The sequence below is a fragment of the Cucurbita pepo genome, chromosome LG08, assembly GCF_002806865.2.
Source record: "Cucurbita pepo subsp. pepo cultivar mu-cu-16 chromosome LG08, ASM280686v2, whole genome shotgun sequence".
Taxonomy (NCBI): domain Eukaryota; kingdom Viridiplantae; phylum Streptophyta; class Magnoliopsida; order Cucurbitales; family Cucurbitaceae; genus Cucurbita; species Cucurbita pepo.
Window position 1 is genome coordinate 5,262,646 of NC_036645.1, and position 27,770 is coordinate 5,290,415.

The window sequence follows — 27,770 nt, forward strand, 5'->3', positions numbered from 1 at the left end:
TCTTTTGGATGATGGTGGAGTTGGCCCCTAACCACTATGCATTTTGCTAGGGGGAATGAGAGTGACCTTCTATTCGAGCATAAAATTCGATCTCTAACACGACGTCGAAGTCAATTCATCTTGACAATCACAAAATTAGTTTGTTCCGTTCAAATCCCCAGCTTGATCGAAGTTCTTTTTGCATCTCTAAGATGGGTTAGGTTGTTGAATTCATAACTTTCATCCTTCCCATTTTTCGATGCCAGAGAATGTTCAAACATTTGGCTCTAGTCCTCGTCATGAAGTTGTGGGTAGCTCTAGAGTCGACCATAGTTGATATGGAAACACTCAAGGGAAGTAAGATTCAGATTAATTTGTTGATCGAATATCTCAAGGCAAGAACACTTGTTTGAGATTCGAATCACACCACAAGCAAGATCGATCATGTTTAGCTTGAATGATTCTGGTTGATCAAATATCTCAAGATAAGAATATTTGTTTGAGATTCGAACCACTCCACAAGCAAAATTGATCATATCAAGCTTAAATGATTTTACCCGCAACCTAAACTACATAGCAGCAAGACCGAGTGAAAGAAGGGAGAGGGAGTTGATAAAAATGAGTGAGTATGTGCGAATTGGAAAGAAACTTAGCTATTGGCTATGCTTCTTTTGCTACATTTTTCAAGTCTACTTATAAATACAACATACATGCCTTCATATAGCCTCAACATACATGGCTTTATATAGCCTCAAAATCAAACTATTAAAGACATTCCAAGTGTTGAAACATTCATAATTTATGACCATAATTAACCATTATATAAATGTAACCTAAGGTAAATAAAAGCCTTAAAACATATTAATGAAAAACAATAACTATACACTACTCTAAATTGTAATTCACCCAAAATTTATAATAGTGAAACTTCATTCTTCTTGAATGTGACATGAATTGAAATATCTTTTGATAATTTCAACAACATTTTCTTCACATCTTCATCGAAGTATATTGTATGATTGATGTCTCTTGATTCATATCATTCTTCACTTCTTCAAGAGGATTCGTCCTCAAATCTATTTGTGAACTTTGCTGCAAAAAATAAGTTATGGAAATACAAAAGACCTCACAACACCCTCTCACACGTATACACTCAAGGGAATTTAGGCCACTCTGTTTGCACTCATTTACACAAATGAAGCTCTCATTCTCACCTCTAGCGGTGTTACATAAACCTCTTCTTGTAAATCTCCATAAAACTTTTCGTTTGGTAGGTCAACCCTATCCCATGTTTCATCTTTCTTAAAGGACTGCATCTCTACTGCCATGGCTTCCTTCCCGTCTTCTTTTTCAGTTGCTTCTTCATAATTCATAGGGTCTGAAATAGTAAGAGCAAACTGACATGATGCATATATGTCAGCTAAAGATTTATACTTCCTTGGAGGTGTCTCATCCGAAAGTTCTTCAAGAGAAGAATTGCTATTCAGTGATGCTGAAGATGATGAATTTGACACACTTTGTGTTGCAGTGGATGCACTGGGAGATGCACTGGAGTTGACCCTTGTCTCTTCATTTGGGGAAACTTCAACTGTAATCTTTTGCTGCTCCTGTTCTTTACTCCAATCCCAACTCACGTTTTCATTAAATATTACATCTCTTCTAACTAAAATCTTTTCACTAACGGGGTTGTATAGTTTATATGCCTTTGATTGAGTACAATAGCCAATGAAAATGCATTTTTCAGATTTTTCATCAAGCTTTTGACGAGTTTGAGGATGTTTCAAAGCATAAGCAACACAACCAAAGATTCGTAAATGACTTACAGATGGTTTCCTTCCATGCCATGCTTCATAAGGAGTTCGATTCATAACCGCCTTTGTTGGTGAGATGTTTAATAGATAAACAGATGTTGCTACGGCTTCGGCCCAAAATTGGTTTGGAAGTCTCCTTGCTTGTAACATACTTCTTGCCATCTCCACAATAGTTCGATTTTTTCGTTCAGCGATTCCATTCTGTTCTGGAGTGTAGGGAGCTGTTAATTCCCTTTGGATGCCCTCTTCTTCACAAAAGAGATTGAAATCTTTAGATATGAACTCGCCACCTCTGTCTGTGCGAAGAACTTTAATGTGACAGCCACTTTGGTTCTCTACCATAGCTTTAAAAATCTGGAACTTCTGAAAAGTTTCTGACTTATGTTGTAGGAAGTAAACCCAGCTCATGCGACTATAGTCATCAACGAATAGTAAAAAGTATATACTTCCACCCAAGGACTTCGTTTGCATTGGCCCACATAAATCAGCATGAATTAGTTCTAGATAATGTGAAGCTCTTTTAGCTTTTCCAACAGGAAAGGACTTCCTAGTCTGCTTGCCATAAATGCATCCTTCACATAAATTAGTTGAGTCAATTCTTGGTAATCCGAAAACCATACCTTTATCCCTAAGTATTTTCAGGCCGTTCATATGAAGATGTCCATATCTGAGATGCCATAATGTTGAATCATCTTTCATGCTAGCAGTAAGAGCAAAATCCTCCATGTTAGAAACATCAAGTGGAAACATCTTATTTGAAGTCATGGCAATTTCAACTTTATGGCCTGATTTCTTATCTGTGATGACACATGTGTTATCATCAAATAGAACTGAGTGTCCTCTGGTCATCAATTGTCCAACACTCAATAAATTGTACCCTAAATCAGGTACAAATTGAACATTATCTAATTGTTTTATCTTACCGTGACTGGTTTCGACTTTCACTGTACCTTTTCCTTCAACTTGCATCTCTTTTGTATTTCCAAGTTGCACCTTAATCTTTTGCGTCTCATCAAGCTCTTTGAATAAGGATTTGGTGCCTGTCATATGGTTCGAGCATCCGCTATCAACAAACCATAGGTTACCTTTTTCCGGATTAGTATCCATGCACGCTACGAACAACTTTTCTTCTTCTTCTTCATTCTCTACTGCAAAATTCATTCGTTGATTTTTATACCAACAATCAGATTTTGTGTGACCATACCTTCTACAATGGTAACATTGTATGACATTCCTTTGTTCATTGAATTGTCTCTGTCCATCACTTCTCCACCTGTTATCACGACCACCATGGAAGTTGTGAAATCCTCCTTTTCCAAGAGCCCATCAGTTCATCAACGGAGAGTATGGATAGATCCTTAGCTTCTTCTATGGCGGCCACCACATGGTCAAACTTTGGAGTCAAGCTTCTCAACACCTTTGCAACAATTGTTTCGTTTGAAATTTTCTCTCCATAGGTACGCATCTGACTGACTATTGCCATTGATCTTGACAAAAAATCAGCAATTGATTCGCCATTCGTCATGAGTAGAGTTTCAAAATCACGTCTTAGAGATTGCAATTTCACTGTCATGACCTTTGAGTCTCCTAGAAACTCCTTCTGTAGAATTGACCATGCCTGCTTTGATGTGGTTGCTGCTGCAATTCGTGAAAAAATAGTCTCATGAACTGCTTGCTGAATAATGAATAGAGCCTTGGCATCGTTTTTCTTGGTTTCTCTTAGTCTCTCCTTTTCTTCTATTGTGGGTTCTAATACATCAGCAAACCCGTGCTCCACCAAGTCCCATAGCTCCTGCGATCTGAGCAAGGTCTTCATCTTGATGCTCCACCACTCGTATTTCTCACCATTAAATATTGGTAACAACGGTGCAGAGGAAGAAAAACCAGCTACTGCCATTTTTATTTTGTGAAAGAAAATAATCACTCGCCCTCGTGTCGAACGAACTTGGCTCTGATACCAAAATTGTTGGAAAGAGGGATAGTGAAAGAGATCGGAATAGATGAGAATAGATAGAAGCTGCAGTCCTTTATTAATGTCTACTGACTTGATGCATAGAGGGTTACACAATTCCAGTATTTATAGCTAATACACCGGACCAGAAATAGTAAATCATGCAAATCTAGATAAATTCAAATCTACTAACAATCTCCTAAAATCTCCTAAAATCTTGGTAGTTTGAATATTTGAATCATATCTCAACTACTTCAAATCATATCTTCATTTTGAATACTTTAAATCATATCTCAACCGTCCATACTATACTAACAATGAGTTCTAAGACCTTTCTATGACCTATGCTACAACCAAGGATTATTTGACCTTAACAATGATCAATCATAAGATATGTGGCGGAGTCGGACTTTCTCTGGGGGAGGTAATAGAAATTAGTGATCCACCCCACCCAAAAAGTGGGGGAGATTATAATCTTGAAACTAAAGAAGGGGACTATGAACCCACCCAATAGGTAGAAATATATAGTGGATACCACTTAATCAAAATAGTTAGAATTTGAATGCCACAGACGGCAGCCCTCCAAGCCTTCTATGGAAAATTTAAAACATATTCCACAGCTAAATATGAGACGATTGAAGTTAAAACATCACTAGTCAAAAACATTAAAAGACTTTGTAGGAGGACGCTAAAGTATTTACCTACTCTTTAGAAGAAAGTGGGAGATACCGAAGAGAGTCAAATGGGAGATACATAAGAGAGAGTGCAACGTGGCTTTATGTATGTCGAGACTTGGTTAACCACAAATCAACAGGTACACTATGGTCAGCTTTGGAGCCACCCACAACTTCATTAGAAAGGCTGAATCAAAATGGTTGAACATTCTCTGGCATCAAGACAACAGGAAGTATGAAAGCCGTCAACTCAATGGCCCTACTCATTTCAGAAGTTGCAAAGAGAACTTTGATCAAATTGGAGATTTAGACTAAACAGACTGGATTTGTGATTGTCAAGATGGACGACTTCAACGTCGTGTTGGAGATGCCTTGTGGTTATGACATCCAACCCCACCATTGTTCAAACCAATACCCAACAACTAAAAAGGGTGAGAAGATGATGTCGGTGTTACAATTGAGGCGAGACATTGGTCATGATGAACCCAATCTCACGATCGTCCCTATGATTGAAGATAAAATTTCGAATGAGCCAATTTCAATAAAGATCTAGTGGTTGCTAAAAAAAACATCATGATATAGAGTTAATCAAATTGGACATCTCAGTGTTATAATCGAAGCTTCTGCTATGAGTTTAACATGATTATTCCCTTCACGTGATTCTTCCAAGCATGGTTCATTATATCGTGCGGTTAGAAGGATCTTCGTGTTACTAAAGAATGTTGAGGTACCATGTTTATTCTTGTCTTGGCGGTATTGTTAAACTATGCTCATCAACAAATTTCTTATAATCAGAGAGTTTTTCACCATTTTTAAAGGGAATTTATTTTTCACCATTCAATTTGAAAACACAATTGTGCATTCTTGCCCTACTTGTGATGTTTTCGTTAGATGTTCAGGCTCTTTTCTCTAATTGTTTTGTCTGAGTACACACAAAATGTAGCTCTGACATCAACTGTCATGGTCGTCCATTTTCAATTGTGTGTAGTCTTCATTTTGACTTAGTCCTGAGGAAGGAATAAACTCATGATCCACCTAGTGGAAACATTGGAAAATGTGTTGATTTTTATTAAAAACTAAAACAAAGCAATAAATACAACTCTACTTTATAAAAAGGTCCGTCAAGACTCCTTTAAGTATCCCAACATTCTTCCTCTTCTACAAAATATTTCTTGCTATGACTCAAACACAAGCTAAGCGTGTGAGAGCTTTTTTTAGTTATTAATTGAACACTATCTTCCTGCATATCAATCACATGTTGTTCAAGATTACATTAATAACCTTAAATTTTCATACCATGAATAATATTAAATTGTAAGTAAAATATTAAAAATTAAATAATTAATTTTGGAGTTTTAAAGCATAAATCCTAACCCATGACAAGTCTTAAGGAGAACCCAAGCCCCATATCCATCTTTCGTCCTGGCTTCGTTGAACTTTAGGCGAGGTTCATCTTCGCCAACTTAATACAACTTATGTGGAATCTAAGCTTGTTTGGTCACACATGCTGCCTATGCGTGCATGTTTAATTGTCTACGACATTAACCGACTTGTTTGTACACTGGGCCAAGTCATTCAACTTGATCTTGTCTCTACTTGGGGCTAAGGTCTCTCACATGCAACATTGCATCTCATTGTGTCTCTTGGTTCCAAATTAACACGACCAACATATCTTGATACCATACCAAGACTTAGGATGTCATATCATTTGCAATCTTTATACCGGGTAGCAGGTGCATATACAAATCTCTAACACATAGCTTGAGGCACAATGCGTTTCGTCCAACACTGTCCTTGAAAGACCCATTTCAAAGGTTTAAAGGAAGTCGCTCAAGACACTCGTCTCGCAACACTTGCCCTCACTATGTCACACGTATGTGCCACAGAGTGGTGGATAGCTGACACCATGCTTCCCCCTCAAGTATATTATGAGGCATTTCCAATCTTTTTCGAGTAGACATGATTTCGACAAACGGTCATATGGCTTCGTGGAGAGTCCATCTGGTGTCTGATCGACACCAAATTTGGTGAGCATTCATATTTCATATGGATGAACTTAACCCCAGAGCTACATGCATCGTCCTCTTCAATTGCATCATGACATTCGTCTGTCTTGACCTTCACGTAACTGAATGGATGTCACTTGAGGGTCGCCACTTTGCTTGTGTCGATGTGAGGGTCACAACCTACTATCTTCATAATATGGTTATGATACTAAGCATACTTGTTGAGCTAAATAACTCATAATTTTTTTCTCCATAGGAAAACAAAGTTCAAATAAAAATTCGAAAGTAAAAAAAGAAGATGATGGAATGTAATTAAACACCTACCTCTTAGGTTATGGAGCTTGCTACTTATTTATAGCTGAGTCAACGGTTATACATAGTAAAGCTATATTTGGTAAATGACATATAAAGTAAATTGTCATAAATAGTAAATAGCTATGTATAGTAAAAAAGCGGTAAAGCTATATATGGTAAATAGTTATATATAGTAGATGGTTATATCTGGTAAAGTTAAATAATAGTAAGCTAAACCATATATATCCCTTCAGGTATAGCTTTGAAAATGTACTTTCTGTGTTCTCTCTTACTGTACATACTTGAAGTCATCAATATAAATTCTTCAGCCAGAGTTCTCCTTGCATTTTCTCTATCCTATTCTTTGTGTTCATCTAGATCGAGTGTGTGCGTTGTTATGCGATCCTAACAACTGGTATCAGAGCCAGGTTGAAGTCACCACGAGCGTGAAATCCTAACAATTTGGAACCTTATACACCACTGCAGGGTGTATGAACATAGCTGCTGTTGCTGAGAGTGCTTCAAATTCAAGTCTATGACACAATAGACTTGGACATATGAGCGTGAAATGAATGAAGACGCTGGCCGCGAAAGGAGTTTTTGAAGGTCTGAAATCTGTTGATGTGGGTCGTTGTGAGAACTACGTTATGAGCAAGCAGAAACGAATTAGCTTCACAAGGACCGCCAGAGAATTGAAGAAAGTGCGGTTGGAAATAGAACCATACGTGGAGCAAGGTTCGACGAAGCAAGTGAGAGTTGAGCTTGGGTTGCAGGTTAGCTCACTTAGTGATGTTGTAGCAGATACTCATTAAACTCCTGAGACTACTGCTGAGAAACCAGATGTGGAGCATGGTTCCAAGACAACAAAGCAAGTGGGAGTTGAGCTTGAGTTGCAGAAAAACTTACTTAGTGATGTTGTAGCAGATACTCATGAAACTCCTGAGACTACTGTAGAGGAATCAGCAGTGGAGCAAGTGACACCTGAACTGGTGTTGAGAAGATCATCGAGTACTATTAGAGTACCAGATATGTATGTACCTTCATTACACTATATGTTGCTGATGAAAGGGAACCACAACCCTTTGAGGAGACCCTACAGTTGGAGGATACAACTAAGTGGGAGCAAGCCATGGATGATGGGACGTCTAGGCTTCAAAAATGCGTTGTATTGAGGCTGAGTACGTGGCAATAGCTGAAGCTGGAAAGAAGACGATATGGATGACTGACTATCTGGAAGAATTGGACAAGAAGCAGCACAAAAAGATTCTTTATAGAGATAGTCAGAGTTTCATAGAGTTGGTGAGGAACCCGGTCTATCATTTAAAGATAAAACACGGAAGGCGATACCATTTCACTTGCAGGTTAGTGGAAGATGGTGATGTGTTTTGAGAAGATAGAGGGTGCAAAGAATCTAGCAAACATGTTGACAAAATGTGTTGATGTTGGAATATTGAGGTTGTGCAAAACCTCAATTGGTATGGTGAAGTGAAGATATTCATGATCGTTTGAGAATGAAATTCTTGGTTGATTGGATCAGTCTCCAAGTGGGAGAATGGTTAGGTTATGGNACACGTCATATGTTTTTTTATTTTTTAAATTCAAAAAAAAAATCTCCTCGGTTTTGTCTCCTTATATAAATATGTTTTTATTTAATAATAAAGTTCAATAATATAGTCACANGGAGTCGGCTGCTTATTTATAGCTGAGACAACAATTATACATAGTAAAGCTATATTTGGTAAATGACATAAGTAAATTGTCATCCAATAGCTATGTATAGTAAAAATGTTATATCGGGTAAAACTATATATGGTAAATAGTTATATATAGTAGATGGTTATATCTGGTAAAACTAAATATAGTAAGTTAAACTATATATATATTTGGAGAGCTTTCAACTTGAAGTTATCAATATAAAAGTCAGAGTTCTGTTGCATTCTCTCTATCCTATTTTTTGTATTCATCTCGATCGAGTGTGTGTGGTTGTGCGATCCTAGCACTACTAATTTGACTGTAGCTCAATTGAAAATTTGAATTTCTCATCTCGACCCATTGTTGAACTCGTGCAAAAGAAACCGAAAAACATTCATACAAATAAGCTCATCAAAATTCCGTTCACTACCAAAAATTATTTGTGGAAGCCACCATAATCAAGATGATAATTTTAAGCCGTGTCAATTGGAGAAAGTCAAAATATTAAATTGGCAAATACATTAATAGAGTAATGTCTTCGGGCATTATGTCCACATATAAATATTGTCCCCCTCTCTTCCATTGTCCCATCCATCGCACAATAACACTCCTTTGTCGGCCGCTTTCCCTCCCAATATCCCACCACTCTCTCTGTGTCCGCCATGAAAATGCAACACCACCTTGAGCTCAATCCTCTGACCAGATCCACCAGCACCGCCAGTACAAGCAGCACCACAAAAATGCTACAACCCTCTTCCACCTTCAATCCTCCCCAGATGGCCATTGTTCCCAACCCTCCCTCCGCCACGTCCTCTCACAAATCCCATTCTCTATCCAATAGAGCCTCTTCCCTCCTCCACTCTCTCTTCCAATTCCTCTTACACCGCCGCAACTCTCTCTCTCTCTCTCTCACTCTCGGTCTCACTCTCCGCCGCAAGCTCACCGGCACCCTCTTCGGCCACCGCCACGGCCACGTCACCTTCTCCCTCCAGCTGGACCCACGTGCCCAACCCCTTTCGCTGCTCCATCTCGACATTTCCACCACCGCTCTCCTCAAGGAGATGTCGTCAGGCCTCCTCCGCATCGCCCTCGAAGCCCACAAACTCCCTGGCCGAGCCCAGCCCAGTAAGCTCCTCAAACAGCCCAAATGGACCATGTACTGCAACGGCAGGGAAACTGGCCTCGCCCTCTCACGCACCTGCGAGCCCTACGACCGCCACGTCTTGAACACTATCCGGACAGTGTCAGTCGGAGCCGGAGTCATTCCTGTCCTCCACGACGGAAGCAAAGGCGGCGCGTGCTCCGAACTCGGTGAATTGGTGTACATGAGAGCCGAGTTTGAACGTGTAGTTGGAAGCTCCGACTCAGAAGCTTTGTTCATGATTAATCCCGATGGAAATTGCGGCTCTGAATTAAGTATTTTTTTGCTTAGAATATGAAAAAAGGAGATAAAAATAATAATAAATTAGTCTTTTATTTTTATTTTTATTTTTATTTTATGGGTTGAAAATTAGATGAGAAAAAATGTATCCAAATTATCACTTTTTGATAGAATAGTGAAATAAAATTACTTTACATATTATTCTTATTATTTTATGAATATTATATCTACCATTATTAAGGTGGAGATTAAATATGTAACAACTAAAACTTGATCTAAAGTTGGTGAATAATAATACTCACTTAAGTTAAGCAAAAAACAGATCATATCTTTCAAAATACTTTATATCCAAATTATTATCAAAATAACTCCAATCCACACCAAATCAGATTGCCTTTTTTCGTGTAATATTTAATAATGTTAAAAATAAATATTAAAAAAATGGGAAAATGTTTGGAGAAAACCAAGAGCATGAGTGGCCGTAGATTAGACGCGCAATATTTTCGTGTTATTTTATTCCTCGTGGGTGGACACGTCATATGTTTTTTTATTTTTTAAATTCAAAAAAAAAAAATCTCCTCGGTTTTGTCTCCTTATATAAATATGTTTTTATTTAATAATAAAGTTCAATAATATAGTCATAAGCAGCGCAGACAAATTAACGTATAGCTGCATGGGTGTTCTGGATTCTCAACACGTTGCCTCCTCAGATATTTTTGAACTATAATTACGGAAATACCCCTAACCTAATTATTTATTATTAAACACCGTCTTAATCTTGTTCGTATAATGTCTTTTTTCGAGAATAATGCTACCAATAATAAGTCGAAAAGGTGAAGTAAGAGATCGTTAAATCAAACTTCCGTCTAATTCATAGATCTAAAAATGTATATGATTCTATTAATCATATTCAGATATAGAAGTGAAGGACATTTATAATTTTATTTTAACTGTAACATGACATTAGGAATATTTATGTATTTATATAAATTATAAATTTATTGAAAATAGAATTTATAATTTATTTTAAAAGTGTCAGAATATTTTTTTTTTTTTTTTTATAATTATTCATTCAATCAAATTTTGAGATGTCAAAATCTGATTTTTCTGCTTTGCTTTTATTTCGAGGTTTTTTGAATAAAAATAAAATTATTATGTTCTTTTTTTTATACCTTGAAAAATGAGTTATGATTATAATAAATAAATAAATAAGTTTTCAAAAATATTCACTGACATATTTTTCTTCCTATTATATATTTTTTGAAATATGAAAAATTTAACTGATTTCTTTTTAATATATTTTATTGGAATATAAAATGTTATTTATGGATTTTTCACATTTTCCATATATATACATAAAATATTATTTTTATTCCAAACAAATAGTAAAGAATCAAGAACAAATTTTTGGAAAAAGCAACTAATGTTAAAGTATTTCAATTTTCAGAAACTAAGCTTCTTTATTAGAATATTAAATATTAAAATATATATTATTACCTAAATCGTGTTAGATGAACATGACTCTCCACAATGGTACGATATTGTCCACCTTAAACATAAGCTCTCATGACTTTGATCTGTACTTCACAAAAGGTCTCAAAACAATGGAGATACTATTCTTTTATTATAAGTTCATGATCATTCTCTAAATTAGTCGATGTGAGACTTTCATTCTCGAACAAAGTGTGTCTCCCTTTAATCGAGGCTCGACTTCTTTTCTTTTGGAGTCCTAGTCATTTTTTACTATGCCTTCAAGGAGCCTCGAATCCTTTTTCTTTTGGAGTCCTAGTCATTTTTTACTATGCCTTCAAGGAGCCTCGAATCCTTTTTCTTTTGGAGTTCTTTTTTCGACGTTTGAGAATTCTATTGATATGACTCTCCACAATGATATGATATTGTCCACTTTGAGTCTAAGCTCTCGTGGTTTTGCTTTGGGTTTCTCCAAAAAGCCTCATACCAATAGAGATAGTATCATTTGATTATATAAAGTGGAGAATATCATATCATTGTGGAGAGTCGTATTGATCTAACAAATCGAATCGTCTTTTTATTTATTTAATACCATGAATTATGTTGGAAGTGAGGTTGTTGGTAGATATTAATAGGATTAGATATTTTGAGATTTGAGGAGAAAGGAAGGAAGAGGACAAGCTAAATGTGCATCAAACACAAAGCTATGAAATTTAATATGATAAATTTGAAGTGGGAAACCCGGAAACGTCTTTCTGTTTTAAAACACAAGGACAACAAAAGTTTGGGGTTTTGAAGATCGATGCGATGTCAGTACGCAGGTGGGTTACTATTAATAGAGAGAGAGAGAGAGATTGTATTTGAATATGGAAGTGGGGAACAAAAGTTGAGCTTAGCCAAGCTGGTTTAGCCACTGACACCCAATCCAACAAGATAAGCTATCAAATTCACAAACACATGTACAACACTACTTTAATATTATGCTAATTATTTAATCCTTTTTATAAGGTATCTTTACAACACGTATGCTCTATAAACCAATGTTACTATAAGGTCTTTTTTTTGTTGGTATGTAGTTTATATTGGTGTAATGATTCTACCTTTTTATTTAAAAATAAGGTCGTTCGTACATGCATGTCGTGATTATTAAGTGTGAATAGGTGAAGTAGCTCTTTTCTTGAACGAGGTAAAGCAGTTGAGATTACCTCATTCCCTTCTTTCTTTAAAGAATATGAGAGCAACCCTGTATGGACTTCTTTCACTCTTACTCTTATGTAAGAAACAAGAATTCTCCTTCACCTTTCTTCTTTTACTGTAAAATCTTGATCCTTAATTCTTGTTCTTATTCGTTATTCTTTCACCGTAAATAAGGGAAAACTTTTTAAAATACCGTAAATAAGGGAAAACTTTTTAAAACAATTCAATTCAAACGTTGTTATGGACTTGAATGTTCACCAAATTTATTTCAAAATCTAAAAGTAGCTTCAAAGAAATGGTGAAATTAAAAAATAACGAAAACACCCTGTCCTAACCTAAGGTCTATAACTTAAATGCCGAAAGTCAAGTACCTTGACATAATATGTTGAAAGTACATGCATACAGTAAAGCTTACATAGTCATAGCATTACATATCATGACAAATAGAAAATGACACATAAAAAGGATTATAGGATACATGTCACTCATACATTACTCGAGTCATCTAACTAAGCCTAAAGGCATACCAAAACCCACATACACCAATATAAACTAGCCCTAAAGTTAAGTAATTTCCATTTTTTCAAGTTCCTTCTTTTCTTAACATTCAAATCTTCCGTACTCCTTCCATACTTGGAATTGAGATATAAGATTGGTGTCATTAGAAAGGGACAACCTCCACTTCATCCTTGTTTGTTTTGGTAATTTTAAAAAAGGAGCATAAAATCAAGAGTAATTGAGGTGGACTTTTGGGTACCCATTCTTACATTTTTTTTCCCAAAACTCTTCTTCTATAGACCACCTCACGGGTCGAGTTTCGTCTCTTTGGACTCATAGAGAAGAGTTGGACAAGTTTCATGAAGGAAGGAAAGCACGAAAATGCTGAAAATTGTGAAACGCCATTTAAGCTCCTCAGTGTTTTTTTTTTTTTTTCAAAAAATTTAGATATTAGTATTATTTTTGAAGGTTCACCAGTATTTTTAAAATGAGGTACTAGTGTATTTTTAAATTTTTTAAATGGTGTATACGGGTTGGGTTGAGTTGGGTGAATTTTTTATACTAACCTAAAAGTTTGGGTTAGTTGGATGGGTGACCCAACTTAACCCAAACAAAAAATTTTAGGTTAGCTTGTCAGGTAGTTAATTTTTTTTTTTTTTTTTTAATTTTAAAAAAATTATTTATCCATGTTTCATAATTATTTAATATAATTTAGATAGAAGATATTAGAAGTTCACAAACAAATAAAAATCAGTCTATAATCTTTCAAACAAACAAAATTTTAATCAACAACATAATCACACCAAACTAGAATTGTAACATCGGAACATAATTCAATATTACTATAGAACTAAAGACAACTAAATACCAACATCTAATGAGTTACTATAAAAAGGAGGAAAATAGGGATGGATCATAGAATTAAAAATTTTACTTAAAAGAAAAATATAAATTTTTATATAACAATCTACACTAGGTTGCAACAAAGAGATAATAAGCTAATAATAAGTTAGAATTTAGTATTATCTATCTCATTTTTAAAACAAAATCATCAAACATTTGAGAAAGATCTAAAATACCAATATTCAATTTTGTGTCAACTTCTTAAATAATCAAGAATTCTCTCACTTGTACTAAATGTTGTTCAAAGGATACAATAGATACTAAATAATAAGAACATTTTTGGTAACTTTTGATAAACTTCGGTATATAAAATCATTACTTTTTAACAAGCTTAATGTAACACCTCTAATTTTCTTATCCTAAACTACTCACACTTTAAATACATATGCGAAAATTCATAATAAATACTTTTAAAATAAAGTCGTGAAATTATATATTCAATTCAAAACAAGAATGAAAATAACATAGTTTTTGGAACATAAAACAAATTGCATTAAAAATACCTAACAACTACTAATTAAATTCAATGCTACTATCCTATCAGGATATATTCAGACTTCCATGGCATTTCTAGCATTGACCGTCATTCATGCATGGAAGCTTTATATTTATGATAAGAATCACGATGTTCCAAATGTTCCAACTGGACCTATTGCACGATCCAAGACCAAGAAGATTCAACAAGCATTCATTCTTCATCTACAAAATTGAATATATTAGTTCATTATTTCATGTGTTGTACGCTGATTCAATTAAGAAAAAACTATTTAGAACTTCATAAGTGAATATTTACACGGTTGAAGTAATTGATGAAGTTGCTATAAATTGTACTCTAGCTATAAATTGCACTGTATTCATAAGTTGTTGGAAAATTTATTTATTATTTTTAATTTTATAATTATAGTAGTGGCCAAAACTGTGGTAAGTTATTTGTGATTGACCCCTCCTTTTGTGTACATTTTAAAAGGGGTGGGAGTAAATTATGACCACTGACACGTTTGAAGAATTGTGTAACGACCAAAAAAATAATAATAATTAAATAATTAAAATAATTTTCCCTAAACTACTCTTCATTAACCCCTCTTCCTCNTATATAATAGGTATATATATTTAGATGTATATTATAACGTTCCAAGACTTTATCCATGCAAAGTCTTTAATGCTCTCATGAAGTTTAGCACACGAACCATTGTAGGAGTTAAGAGAATTGAACATGAAATTGATGTCATGGATTCATGTAGGTTGGCTTGGATACAAAGGGAAAAGTNAAAAGAAAAAAAATATGGACAAATTTACAAAGGGAGTTGGAGATTTAATTATTGGGGAGAGATCTTTGCTTCGTTATTAGTCATATTTCAAATCTCTTTTTCATTTATCCTATAAAAATCAGATTTCCTTTTTTTTTTGTCTAATTATTCAAAATCAAATCTTTTGTTCCTGCCCATTTATTTTGATTTTGGTTATGAGGTTATAGAAAATGAACTATAACTGAGGCTAATAAATAAAAATAAAATACAGACCATAGAGTATAATATAGATAAGAAGTAAATACAGAATAGAGAGGAAAGAAAAGATTAGATTTTAAAAAAAATTAAAAGTAAATAAGAAATGAAAGATTTGAGAAGAAGAATTTATACGTGATATCTGTGAATTTGAATGATAACAGAATTAAAGAAAGAAAAAAAAAAGGGAAAACAAGAGAAAGGAAAGATCTGGAAAGAAAATTAATTAGAATAGAGGCAAAAATACATAGAGAAGACTAGAGAGAGACCAGAATATTGTTAACAAAATAAAAAGAAAAGACAATATATATAGGGAAAGAAACACAAGAATAAAGGTAGAGAGGTAGAGAAAAGAAAAAATAAATATGACATGAAGAAATGGAAAAGAAAAATAAATAAATAAAGAGACAAAATGAAAAGGAAAGAAAGACAAGAAGAAAGGAGAGAAAAGAAAAAATAAATAAATAAAGAGACAAAATTACAAGGAAAAAAAGAAAAGAAGAAATTCAGAGAAAAGAAAAAATAAATAATAAAGAGTTTGGAGTAAGAATCGATCGGAATTGACCAATAATATGATTAATAATAATCGATTAAAAATTGGTAACAAAAATGGAGAAAAAACATTGGTCAAGAATATGTCTTGAACAAAAATTGAGAAAAAGCAGAGCACAGGAAGAATATCAAAAGACAAGGAAGTAGTCACTCGAAATAAAAAATAGAAAATGAAATTTTAATATAAATAGAATATATATAATAGGTATATATATTTAGATGTATATTATAACGTTCCAAGACTTTATCCATGCAAAGTCTTTAATGCTCTCATGAAGTTTAGCACACGAACCATTGTAGGAGTTAAGAGAATTGAACATGAAATTGATGTCATGGATTCATGTAGGTTGGCTTGGATACAAAGGGAAAAGTCGAACTTTCATTAAAGATAAATTGGTGACACCCGTATAAGCTAACCAGGTAAGTGGTCTTACTATAGGATAGGCTAAAAATTGTATGGTTACAATGATGTATGAACTATGTCGTACGATGCGGTATATGAGTTATGATAATGTATGACTTATGATGATGTATGACTTATGATGATGTATGAATTATGATGATGTGCGGGTTTCGATACTTGATGATGTGCTCAGTATATATATATTTTGATGAATGTCGTACTTGATATGTTTGATGCATTTTGTGGCAATATGATGAGTATGATGATTGCGTGACGTTTACCTTAATATGATGATGTTTTCCATATTGAGCATGCTATATGATGATGAGTGCCATATTGCATCATGTCGTTAGATCGACATAGGACACAACCCTAAGAGAGGAAAGAAACACAAGAATAAAGGTAGAGAGGTAGAGAAAAGAAAAAATAAATATGACATGAAGAAATGGAAAAGAAAAATAAATAAATAAAGAGACAAAATGAAAAGGAAAGAAAGACAAGAAGAAAGGAGAGAAAAGAAAAAATAAATAAATAAAGAGACAAAATTACAAGGAAAAAAAGAAAAGAAGAAATTCAGAGAAAAGAAAAAATAAATAATAAAGAGTTTGGAGTAAGAATCGATCGGAATTGACCAATAATATGATTAATAATAATCGATTAAAAATTGGTAACAAAAATGGAGAAAAAACATTGGTCAAGAATATGTCTTGAACAAAAATTGAGAAAAAGCAGAGCACAGGAAGAATATCAAAAGACAAGGAAGTAGTCACTCGAAATAAAAAATAGAAAATGAAATTTTAATATAAATAGAATATATATAATAGGTATATATATTTAGATGTATATTATAACGTTCCAAGACTTTATCCATGCAAAGTCTNCCCCTATAGTGGGGCCACTTACTGAATATTCTTTGAAATATTCAGACTGTGTGCCACATCATTTTTCAGGTAAAGGCAAGTCACACTTGTACGGAGGACGGCGACATCGCGAGTAGAGACTGTGGCACGTGCATAGGGTAGACTCATATTTAAATTCTTAGTTTTAAGTTAGAATAGATCGTTTTGCATTCCATTGTTTTAAATTATTTTGTATTTGTTTTTATTTTCTCTAAATTTTAGTATTTTTTATTTAAACACTTAAAACCATGGCTGTGTTTTCCAGAGAAGAACTTGTTTTAAACGTATTTCAAAGTTCACGTTATAAATGACGTTCATGTAAGAGTTATATTTCCGCATTATAGATGAGCATGAGACGTTAGTGGTGACTCTAGATATGTAGAAATTTAGGGTCGTTACAAATTGAAAGTTTCTTTTGTATAAATACCCACAAGACAGATTTTTTGTGAATGAAATTTAGCTCTCAAAGTCTCATAGTGAGACTTTCACCCGTAAGAAATTTGAGCATCATTTTTGTCATTTCTAAGTTTCATGCAATTCTTGAGATGGATTGCATCTCACTCACTCAATCAAGTCTTAATCAAGTTTGATGGTGAAGGGACTCAATTTAGAACAAGGTTCAAAATCTTTCTTTTAGATCTTTGATCTTAGGAGGTAATCTAATTCTAGTCTTATCTCTTGGTTGATCCGAATTTTGTATAAGGAGGTGTTAATTTCTTTGATTCAAGGGTTCTTGCCTCAACAAAAGCTTGGATCGTTGGGCTAAGGATTAGGGTTGCCTATCACTTTACTTGAAAAGTATAAGAGTAGCACGTGACTTGAATATTTTATAAAATACTCCGTCATCCCACTCTTGGGGTTAGAAATGCAATCACACATAATACATGTATGAGACCTATCTTTTAAAACCGTAACATGATCTTAGGCTCTTTCCAATTTAGGGCAGAGTTGGATACATGATACTTCGCCACACACGGCTCACGTACGCATACATGGACCCATCAGGCGAACTTGTATAGTACCCCCTAGGTCTGACTTGGTCGGACACAATACATTGGTCACCGGACGCCTCAGAAAAGGAAAGACCCTCATGATATCATAACAAATATAAATATCGAAGGTATGCATCCGTACTAGCATAACATAACGAGGAAGTATCCCGATGCACATGACATACATATATGCATGAATTCCCATGATTTTCATTCATAACATAACATTTGTTTCATTTCCTTTCTCCTTTCATCCATAAATATAACATATTTCATATATGTATCATGTATACATGACAAATATCACGTCATCCATCACATAACTTTATGTAGTAAGATATAACATTTGACACATAACATTTCATTTCATTCATATAGTGTAATGGATATCGCGCATACATAGCATACATATCATATATCACATGACAATACAAAGAGCATATAAGCATCACAAAACTAATATGGTACATAAAAGAGTCATAAGTCATGCACCATCATACATCAATCAATTTGATAACTTCAACAGTAAGATCACTTACCTGGTTGGTCTTGGCCAAAATTACTAATTCGTAGTTTCTCTTAGACTATTCTTCCCACACTTAGTTCTCACCTATTCGCATGACATATATAGAGCATATTAATACTGTAACTTAGCTAAACTCGAGATTAATTCCAATATAAACCCTAAAACTAATTAAATGGTAAATATGAGTCTTACTGATCTCACTTGCCTTAATTACCGTAAAAATGCCTTAATTCCAACCCTTATTTTTTATTTTTTTAAATTTAACCAAAAACTAATATAACCTAATTTTCTTNCAAAAAAAAAAAAAAAAAAAAAATAATAGATCACTGAATTAATGTGTTGTTTAATAATGAATATTTCGTATTTTTTATTTTAAAAAAAATGTAAAATTGGATCGCTAGATTTGGACGTACGTAGAAAAGGAGGGAGAAGAAAAGAACAAGGAAGCATTAATTTGGATACGAAAATGGAAAGAAAAAAAAAAAAAGAAAAAAAGAAAAAAAAAAAACGAATTAAACGCCAACAAACAGAACATCCTACTCCACTGCTACCAACCTGGCTTTTCCAAAAGCGGACAACACGTGATCATCACGCGCACTTTCGAACTCTCTCAATTTACCATTTTACCCTCCTCCCCATGCTAGCCGTTGCCGCCCCCGGTTCCTTTTCCTGCTTTCAAACTCTCTCAATTTACCATTTTACCATTTTCTCTGCCAACTCTAGTTTGGACCTTCCGTGGTCAATCACAGTCCACCAAATCCAGGCTTTTTCTCCCACACTCTCACTCACACTCTATTTCCCTCACTCCTCGTTTCGCCCAAATCCTCTCCCCCTAGGGTTTAGGTTTTCTCTGCACCTTTCCCATGGCTTCCTCGTCATCTGATCCTGCCTTCAAACACGAACCCGGTGCTTCTTGCGCTGCTGCTGCTGGAGGAGGAACCCCGGAGTCTTCCGAGGTTGTAATGGCGAACGATCAGCTTTTACTTTACAGAGGATTCAAGAAAGCCAAGAAAGAACGAGGTTGCACTGCCAAAGAGCGCATCAGTAAAATGCCTCCATGTGCTGCTGGGCAAAGGAGTTCCATATACCGCGGAGTCACTAGGTAATTCTCATATTACTATGCGCCTTCCTAGTTCGTACTGTGTCTGATTGCTCATAAAATGAAGAGTTCTGTTTTCTTTTTTTGGAAGTAGGAAGAGTTTAATTAGCTTATAAATTCTCCAATATTAGAGAACCAGAAGAGTGTTGAATTCTTGCTCACTGCCCGGATTGTGTTTACGACTCGGTACCATAAGAGGTGAGTCTGTGTTCATATAAGGCAATTTTGTTACTATAGCCCAAGGATTGGTAACCTGAGCTAATGGCCACTGCAGTAAATGGAATTTTGAAACCGATATCGCGTTGAAATGGCTTCATAATTTACTGCATTTTATCTGGAGCTAAACGGAGGAGGCATTTTGCTATTGTATTGATCTGTCCGCATGTGTGATATATAGTACCATAACTATTGAGTTTAGGAGGTCAGATAGGGCTGTTTTATGAACTGGACACATAAGAGTGGAAAATGTATACGTATAGGGCATTGAAATCGTCACTCTTTGGAAGTCGCCTACCTCACTAAGTATCGTATCAAGTCAGTAGATGTGGGCAATTCATATTAGTGTCGTAGGATGATCAATTGTTTGTTTGACTATAAAAAATTGCTTTCTTATTATTTATTTAGTGCGATTTGATTATCTGACGTTGCTTGTGATGTAGTCTGTTCTTTTTCTTTATCTTTTTCTCTACTGACTAGCGTCTATGAATGGTTTGATGATATTAGACATAGATGGACTGGTCGTTATGAAGCTCATCTTTGGGATAAAAGTACCTGGAACCAGAACCAGAACAAGAAGGGAAAGCAAGGTCTCTCTTTCTCATACAAATCTTGGTGTGAAACCAATTACTTATATGCATGTGATATCGTACTTACACTGTGTTCTATTTAACATGTGCATGGAACTGGCATATGATTGATCATTCCAGTGTATCTGGGTAAGTTACTATTCTGATCTCTTTTCCTCTGCATTCTTTTTAACATTGACTGAGGCTGGATCTTTTCCCTTTACACTTTTTAAAATAGTGAATAACATGAATTTACAGGAGCATATGATGAAGAAGAGGCAGCTGCTAGGGCATACGATTTGGCAGCCTTAAAATATTGGGGTCCTGGGACTCTTATTAATTTTCCAGTGAGATATCATTTAGTCCCAATTTATTCTTTGACGACTATAGTTTCTTATTATTTTTTTTTATGCAACTTTGAAGCATATGTTCCACTTTTTTGATGTTTGGTCTTACAAAGTTCAGAGTTACAAACTACATTTTGTTGAAAATTTAAATTGTGCGTCACTTTCTACCTTTTGAAAAGTACATAAAATATGAAGGTTCTAGATTATTACTGCCCTACAGAGTTCTGGAAAAAGTATTTTTGTATTTGGAGAAGTATCTTCAGTATTCTTCATGCATGCTTCGTTCTGATTGATTTTTCTTTGGGTAATAAGAAATGGAATAACTGCATTTTGCAGGTGACTGATTATACTAGGGACCTTGAAGAAATGCAGACTGTTTCAAGAGAGGAATATCTTGCGTCTCTAAGAAGGTAAGTAGAAACTGTTGAAACATCTTTTGGTGACACAATCTGCTGCTGCTTATATAATTATACACTTTGCAGAAAGAGCAGTGGATTCTCCAGGGGAATATCTAAATATCGTGGTCTCTCGAGGTTTTTTCCCCCTCACTAAAATGTTAATTGTATTTAACTTTGTGTGGTTTATTTTAATGTTATAAAGCGTCGACTTCTTCTGGGTCCTCTTGGTAATTCATAAATTTATAGGTTATAATGTTATAGTTTTAGTGCCTCATATGATTAACACTTTGTTTTGAGTTTTCATATGATGAAAACAATTATCATATTATGCATTCCTTTATTTTTTTAATTTTCTTTATGGAAACCAAGCTTTTATTTTGGGCATTCAAAAAGACAGCCCAACAAAAGGAGTCATACAAAATATCATATCCATGCAAATCTAAATTGTTATGCTTTCTGTAGGGGTGGATGAAGGTTTAGAGTCAGACATGTTGGTACATTGCTGAGCCACAGAATGAATTATGACTTCCATTTTTGATTTCGTGGTTTTGTTATCATAATAATGATAGAATGATCAAGAGGAGATGATTTCTAAGTTTGTTTTTTAAGCCACAAGGAAAATTTAGGCGAGTACTGGAATTGGATGTTGCTGGGAACATGATTGGAGAGGTTATACACCTTGGTTGAGTTTGATATGGTCTTAGACACAGTATGAAGAAAATCTAAAAAGGATAAGATCGAGCTTTATTGACCAAACATGAATTTTTTGGCCGTAACTCAGGAAGACTTGCATTTTGCCATGGTCTTAAATTAAGATGTTGTGTATTGAAGGGACCCACTTTTGATGTTATTAATGAATCTTTTATATGTAAATATGATTATACCCTGCTTGGCCATCCTTGTGTCAAGGTGGAAACGGGACCCTTTGGCTTCAATTTATTAGAGCCTTCTCTTGGTGAAACCAGCTGATGAACACAATTCTTTGAGGACCAATCGAGAAGAGATTACCCGAAAAGAGGTTATAAGATACTCCGTAGAAACCACTGCACTCTGTTTAGAGTAGAAGCTAAACAATTTATTCCGAAAATATCTAAATCCTTTTCCAAGTTAGATATCTTTATTCTTAAAATACCTCAATCATTTTTTGAAATTATATACAATGGACTCGTACAATTATTGGGTTTGATCCTATTGGACAGTGATAATATTTTAAGGGAACAATAGAATCTTCAACCTCTTAAAAAGAAGTGTAATACCTTCTTTGATACTATTTATTTTGTGGCTCTCTTAGTGTAAATTTCAGACTTGATACACCGATCAACCATTATAGTATAAATGTTCTTTGATCCAATTGGAAGAGATTTTTTGGTAATCTTCCTTGCCAAGGGCGGCCTGGCTTCCCTCCCCTCTTTTGTTCTTTCATATCATTTTTTAAAATTGGTTGGTTTTTTTATTTATCTCTTTTATATGTCTTTGTGGTTGGATCACCCCTTTTCTGATCATCACAGTGTAATTTGCTTCCTTCAAATTAAGATATTGCTAATTTACTATTGTGCAACTGATTCCATTTCTTTGTTAGCATCCTTTGAGGTAGAATAAAATCTTTGAATCAATTATTTTGCTTTCTGTTCAGCTTTTCTTTCAAACTTGCAAATGCTCTTTCTATCATTGAAATTTTGATTTGGGGTGTAGTAGTTGAATAATTGTTGTGGCTTCATATAGAGTCCTTGATAGACATGATGCACACTTGAAGTCTTCTTACAAAATTAATAGTATCATTATACATGTCTCGCATCTTGTCGATCTCTGTGTTAACTGTTGTTGCTGCTTTTATATACTAGTCCGTTCGGTCGTATGCCAGGCCTGGATTGTGTCAACAGCATAATTTATGGTAAGTTTTCCAAAATTGTTATTATACCATGTCTCTAGCTTCAAGGACACATCTCTGCTGGAATTTCTTTGATTTCTGAGTTTACACTTAAAGAGGACAAGAATTTCTCTCATGTGAATAACAAACAGTGCTTTCCCCACAATGTAATTTAAGGTGCCGGGGATGATCAAGCAACAGTAAGCGAATTCATCCACAACTTCTGCATTGAAAGGAAGATCGACTTAACAAGTTACATTAAGTGGTGGGGGCCCAACAAAAATCGAACGTCTAGTGTTGGATCGAAGTTGTCAGAAGAAGACAAACATAGTAGCGTTGGAGAAGTAGACAGTGAACTCAAAGCTCTTGGACAGACCACCTGTCCCACAGAGCCATATGAGATGCCCTGTTTGGGTACATTACATGGGGTAAAGAAGGTTGCTTCGAAGGTCTCTGCTTTAAGTATTTTGTCACGGTCAGCAGCCTACAAGAGTTTGCAGCAGAAAGCTTTGAAATTAGAGGAAATTAACAATGAGAATGATGAGAACGAAAATAAAAACAGTGTCAACAAGATAGATCATGGGAAAGCTGTTGAAACACATGCAAGTCATGGAGGTGATCCCAGTGAGAAATATGGGGTTGCTTTTGGAGCAAGTGGTGGATTGCCACTTCAGAGAAATATGTTCCCCTTGACTCCATTCTTAACTGCACCTCTTCTTAGCAGTTACAACACTGTTGATCCCTTGGGAGATCCGATTCATTGGACATCGCTCGTTTCTGTTCTTCCTACTGGACTTTCTCGTACTGCCGAGGTTAGCGTATTCACTATCCTTGTTTGGAGTAAAGTAAAGTGAAATTGTTGTGTGAATTTGAGATGGCTTTTAGAAGGATAAAAGTTACTTTTAGCAAAAGAAAATAAATTTTATGGTGCTTGGTTACATATTCAAAGGCAATTTCTGATAATGCTTGTCTCGGTTCCATTATGCAGGTTACAAAGACTGAAACCTCTTCAACTTACACTTTGTTTCGACCGGAGGAATAAAGTTCAAGGAATTTATTATCTCCCCCCCAGGATGGGGTTTGAGTTGAACTTGATTGGACAGCGCTCGATGCTGATATTGCTGGATCCCTAAATGAGAATAAGCTTTAAGGGGTAGAGATTTACATAAATCAAAATATCACAAGAACACGATACACACACATCATACTTACTGTCGCCTGAGGCTTTTCTTGGTTTTCCCTACATGCAGGAGGGCGATGAACACGAAAGGAACCTCATAAAGTTTAAGAAGAAACGAAATATAGTCCTAGAAGATCACACGTTTGTTTTATATCTTGCATTTGTATCTATCTGATAGTTACAAATTTAAATTTGATTCTTTCTCGAATATCTGTATTACTTGTGACATTTATATCCAGTTATCGATATCAAGATCTCGCCCGCCCTTAGGTTTGGCCCATAGCTCAACTGATTTCAGACATCTACATTAAGATGAAATTGATTGCATTCTATTTCTTTTAACGAAATTTCAGTGGTTAACAGAGCTGATCCATGGAAGGATGGGAATGGCTGGTACCTTGCCTTTGAAAAGACACTCTGATGACATTTGCCCTGCAGCGCCCTTAGAAGAGAAGGTAATTTTCTCTTATCAAATTTCAAATGACATCCATTTTCTGCAGCAGTTTACTTTAGGATATCAGCTTGGCTTCTGCTAGAGTATTTGTTTACCCCTACAAGTAAACTAATCCTAAAGATTAGACTTCGATTGCTTTGAAAATGACTTGTAGTCACTGCAGTAGAAGAAAAAGTCGATAGAAATGAAATCTTTTTAAATTGAAATATAATGTTAAGTAGTTCCTATTATGAGTTCACTTTCCTCTTTTATCTCATACTTATACTCAATAATCTTTAAAAAGCATGAGAGGAAAATAATGGTGTACATTTTTTAAATTTTATATTAGGAAAGGAATAATTTTTTTTTTCATCTTAAAAGTTTTTTTTTTTTTTNTTTTTTTTTTTTTTTTTTTTTTTTTTTTTTTTTTTTTTTTTTTTTTGTAATGGCTCAAATAATAATAATAATAATAATAATAATAAACCAATAAAAATAATTATAAAAAAAAAAGACAACTTTTACCCTCCTGCTCCATTAACCTCTCATCCTTTTCCTATTTATCTGCTCAACCCCTCCATTAACCTCTCATCCTTTTCCTATTTATCTGCTCAACCAACCATGTCGGAAGATCACTTTCTGCAAAAAGGAAATAGAAAAACAAAGGAAATAGAAAAACAAAAAAAAGGTCAGATCTAATAAAAATTGTTCTTAGTAAATGACAACAAATATTATATGTTATATCTGTCCTAAAATCTTAGTAAATTAGTAGCCGAATATCGGTTAATTAAACCGCTTAACAGAAAGAAAAAAAAAAAAAGAAAGAAGGAAATAGGCAAAGAAAAAAAAAAAAAAAAAAGGAAATACCTCTTAAACAAAGTCTAGAATATTGTTAACAGAATAGAATAGAAAAAAAAAAAGGAAGTAAATACAGGAAAAATAAAATACAGAAAAATAAAATACAAAGGGAAGATCTGGGAGTGGATTAAAAAAAATTGGCCAAAAATATTATCAACTGAATTAAAACCAACATGGAAATACATAAAACAAAATACAGATATAAAAGAAGAGAAAAGATGTGTGGAAGTAAAAAAAATTACTGAAATAAAACAAATACAGGAAATAGAAATAAACATTGATTGAAAAAAAAAAATTACAGAATCAAAACAAATTTTACGGAATCAAAACAAATTTTAAAGAATATATAGATTAAATTTAACAAAATAAATGGTGAACATAATTAAAACTAATAAGAAGGGAAGGGGAGGAAAAAGAGAAAAAAAATGGAAGATTGGGTGAACATTAAAATAAAACCGAAGAAATATCATGGTAAGAAATTCCATCAAATTCTTTCGAGTGACACTATTTTCTCTAAAACAGTAATAATAGAAAATAAGATATTTAATGAAAATATAATTTTATATATATAACCTACCCTACCCATAAATCTCTAAGGCTCATATGGAATCTAACCCATGGACCATGGTAAAATTTAGAGAATTTATTGAAATTAATGTCATGGTTCATATATGTTGACTTGAATACAAAGGACAAAATCAAACTTTCTTAAGATAAATGGGAGACACCAGCCTAAACTAATTAGGTAAGTGGTCTTAGTATCGGCATGATTATATTTTATGTTAACACGTGCCTCGTGGTTCTACACGTGTCATATATATATATTGATATGTGTGAATTGTTTCTAGATCGATATGTTTATGATATATTATGTATATGTTATAATATGTGAATTGTATGATAATACTTACGGTACGATGTGTTCAATGATATGTTTGAGAAAAGATACGAGAAGGATGCACTAAACGTAATGTAACTATAGGAGTAAGAAATGTTCATGGAACGTTAAGGTTAGGGTTCGTATTAGAGTGCTATGGATATGAGAGATAGATACAAACGACATGGTCACGATCAATTGACAAAAGAATACGATTAAGTTATGGGTAGAAAGGGATAGGATTACGATAGACTGATAGAACGATAGCGTTAAGATACGTCCCTGTAACGATATGACTAAGGTACGTTCATGTAACGATATGTCTGTAATATGTGTAAGAATGTTAAGGCTATAAGTTAGGAAACAATATGACCGCGAAGTGTTTACGATATGATATGATTATGATACGACATGTGAATGACAGACATATATATGTATGTTGAGATTGTTAGGATCGATATCAGTCGTTATCTCTGATACCAGTTGTTAGGATCGCACAACAACACACATGCTCGATCTAGATGAACACAAAGAAAAGGATAGAGAAAAATTGCAAGGAGAACTCTGGCTAAAAGGATTTTTTATTGATGACTTCAGGTATGTACAACAAGAGAGTACAAAGTATAGAAAGTACATTTTCAAAGCTCTACCAGACCAGATATATATATGGTTTAATTTACTATATATAGCTTTACCAGATTTAGCCATCTACTATATATAGCTATTTACCATATATAGCTTTTCCGGATATAGCTTTACCATATATAGCTTTACTATATATAGCTTTACCAAATATAGCTTTACTGGATATAACCGTTGACCAAGCTATAAATGAGTATCAGGCTCCATAGCCTAACAATTCTCTCACTTGGAGACTGATCTAGTCAACCAAGAATTTCACTCTCAAACGACCATGAGCATCTTCACTGCACCATACCAATTGAGGTTTTGCACAACCTCAATATTCCAACATCAACACATTTTGTCAACATGTTTGCTGGATTCTTTGCACCCTCTATCTTCTCAAAACACATCACCATCTTCAACTAACCTCCGAGTGAAATGGTATCGCCTTCTGTGTTTTGAATGATAGACCGGGTTCCTCGCCAACAGCATGAGTCTCAGGAGTTTCTTGAGTATCTGCTACAACATCACTATGTGAATCTTTTAGCAACTCAACCTCAACTCCCACTTGCTTC

General features: G+C 34.4%; 2 protein-coding genes across 4 annotated transcripts; both read left to right on the plus strand.

Moving 5' to 3' along the window:
- The first annotated feature begins 9,015 nt into the window (after positions 1 to 9,015).
- LOC111801063 (protein MIZU-KUSSEI 1-like) lies at positions 9,016 to 9,854 on the plus strand. Its single transcript, XM_023685029.1, has one exon. The coding sequence runs from the start codon at positions 9,070 to 9,072 to the stop codon at positions 9,844 to 9,846; it is 777 nt and encodes a 258-aa protein (XP_023540797.1). The 5' UTR covers positions 9,016 to 9,069; the 3' UTR covers positions 9,847 to 9,854.
- Positions 9,855 to 19,455: 9,601 nt separating this feature from the next.
- On the plus strand, positions 19,456 to 25,077 carry LOC111801196 (AP2-like ethylene-responsive transcription factor At2g41710). 3 transcript variants are annotated; one of them, XR_002816096.1, is made up of 10 exons: positions 19,456 to 19,832; positions 20,553 to 20,635; positions 20,756 to 20,764; positions 20,873 to 20,961; positions 21,298 to 21,371; positions 21,444 to 21,494; positions 23,201 to 23,250; positions 23,404 to 24,038; positions 24,215 to 24,676; positions 24,770 to 25,077. XR_002816096.1 is itself a non-coding variant. In XM_023685202.1 (9 exons), exons 1-9 carry the CDS (start codon positions 19,594 to 19,596, stop codon positions 24,266 to 24,268), a joined length of 1,284 nt encoding a protein of 427 aa, XP_023540970.1. In that variant the 5' UTR covers positions 19,456 to 19,593; the 3' UTR covers positions 24,269 to 24,688. The 3 variants fall into 3 exon arrangements, 1 of the variants encoding a protein (XP_023540970.1); XR_002816097.1 differs by having other exon boundaries at positions 24,215 to 24,379; positions 24,477 to 25,077; XM_023685202.1 differs by lacking the exon at positions 24,770 to 25,077 and having other exon boundaries at positions 24,215 to 24,688.
- The last annotated feature ends 2,693 nt before the right edge of the window (positions 25,078 to 27,770 follow it).

Coding starts and splice junctions, on each gene's coding strand:
- LOC111801063 (XM_023685029.1), top strand. CDS start 9,070: ATGAAAATGCAACACCACCTTGAGCTCAATCCTCTGACCAGATCCACC.
- LOC111801196 (XM_023685202.1), top strand. CDS start 19,594: ATGGCTTCCTCGTCATCTGATCCTGCCTTCAAACACGAACCCGGTGCT. Junction 21,495..23,200: donor AAATATCGTGGTCTCTCGAG/GTTTTTTCCCCC, acceptor TTTATATACTAG/TCCGTTCGGTCGTATGCCAG. Junction 24,039..24,214: donor GACTTTCTCGTACTGCCGAG/GTTAGCGTATTC, acceptor TCCATTATGCAG/GTTACAAAGACTGAAACCTC.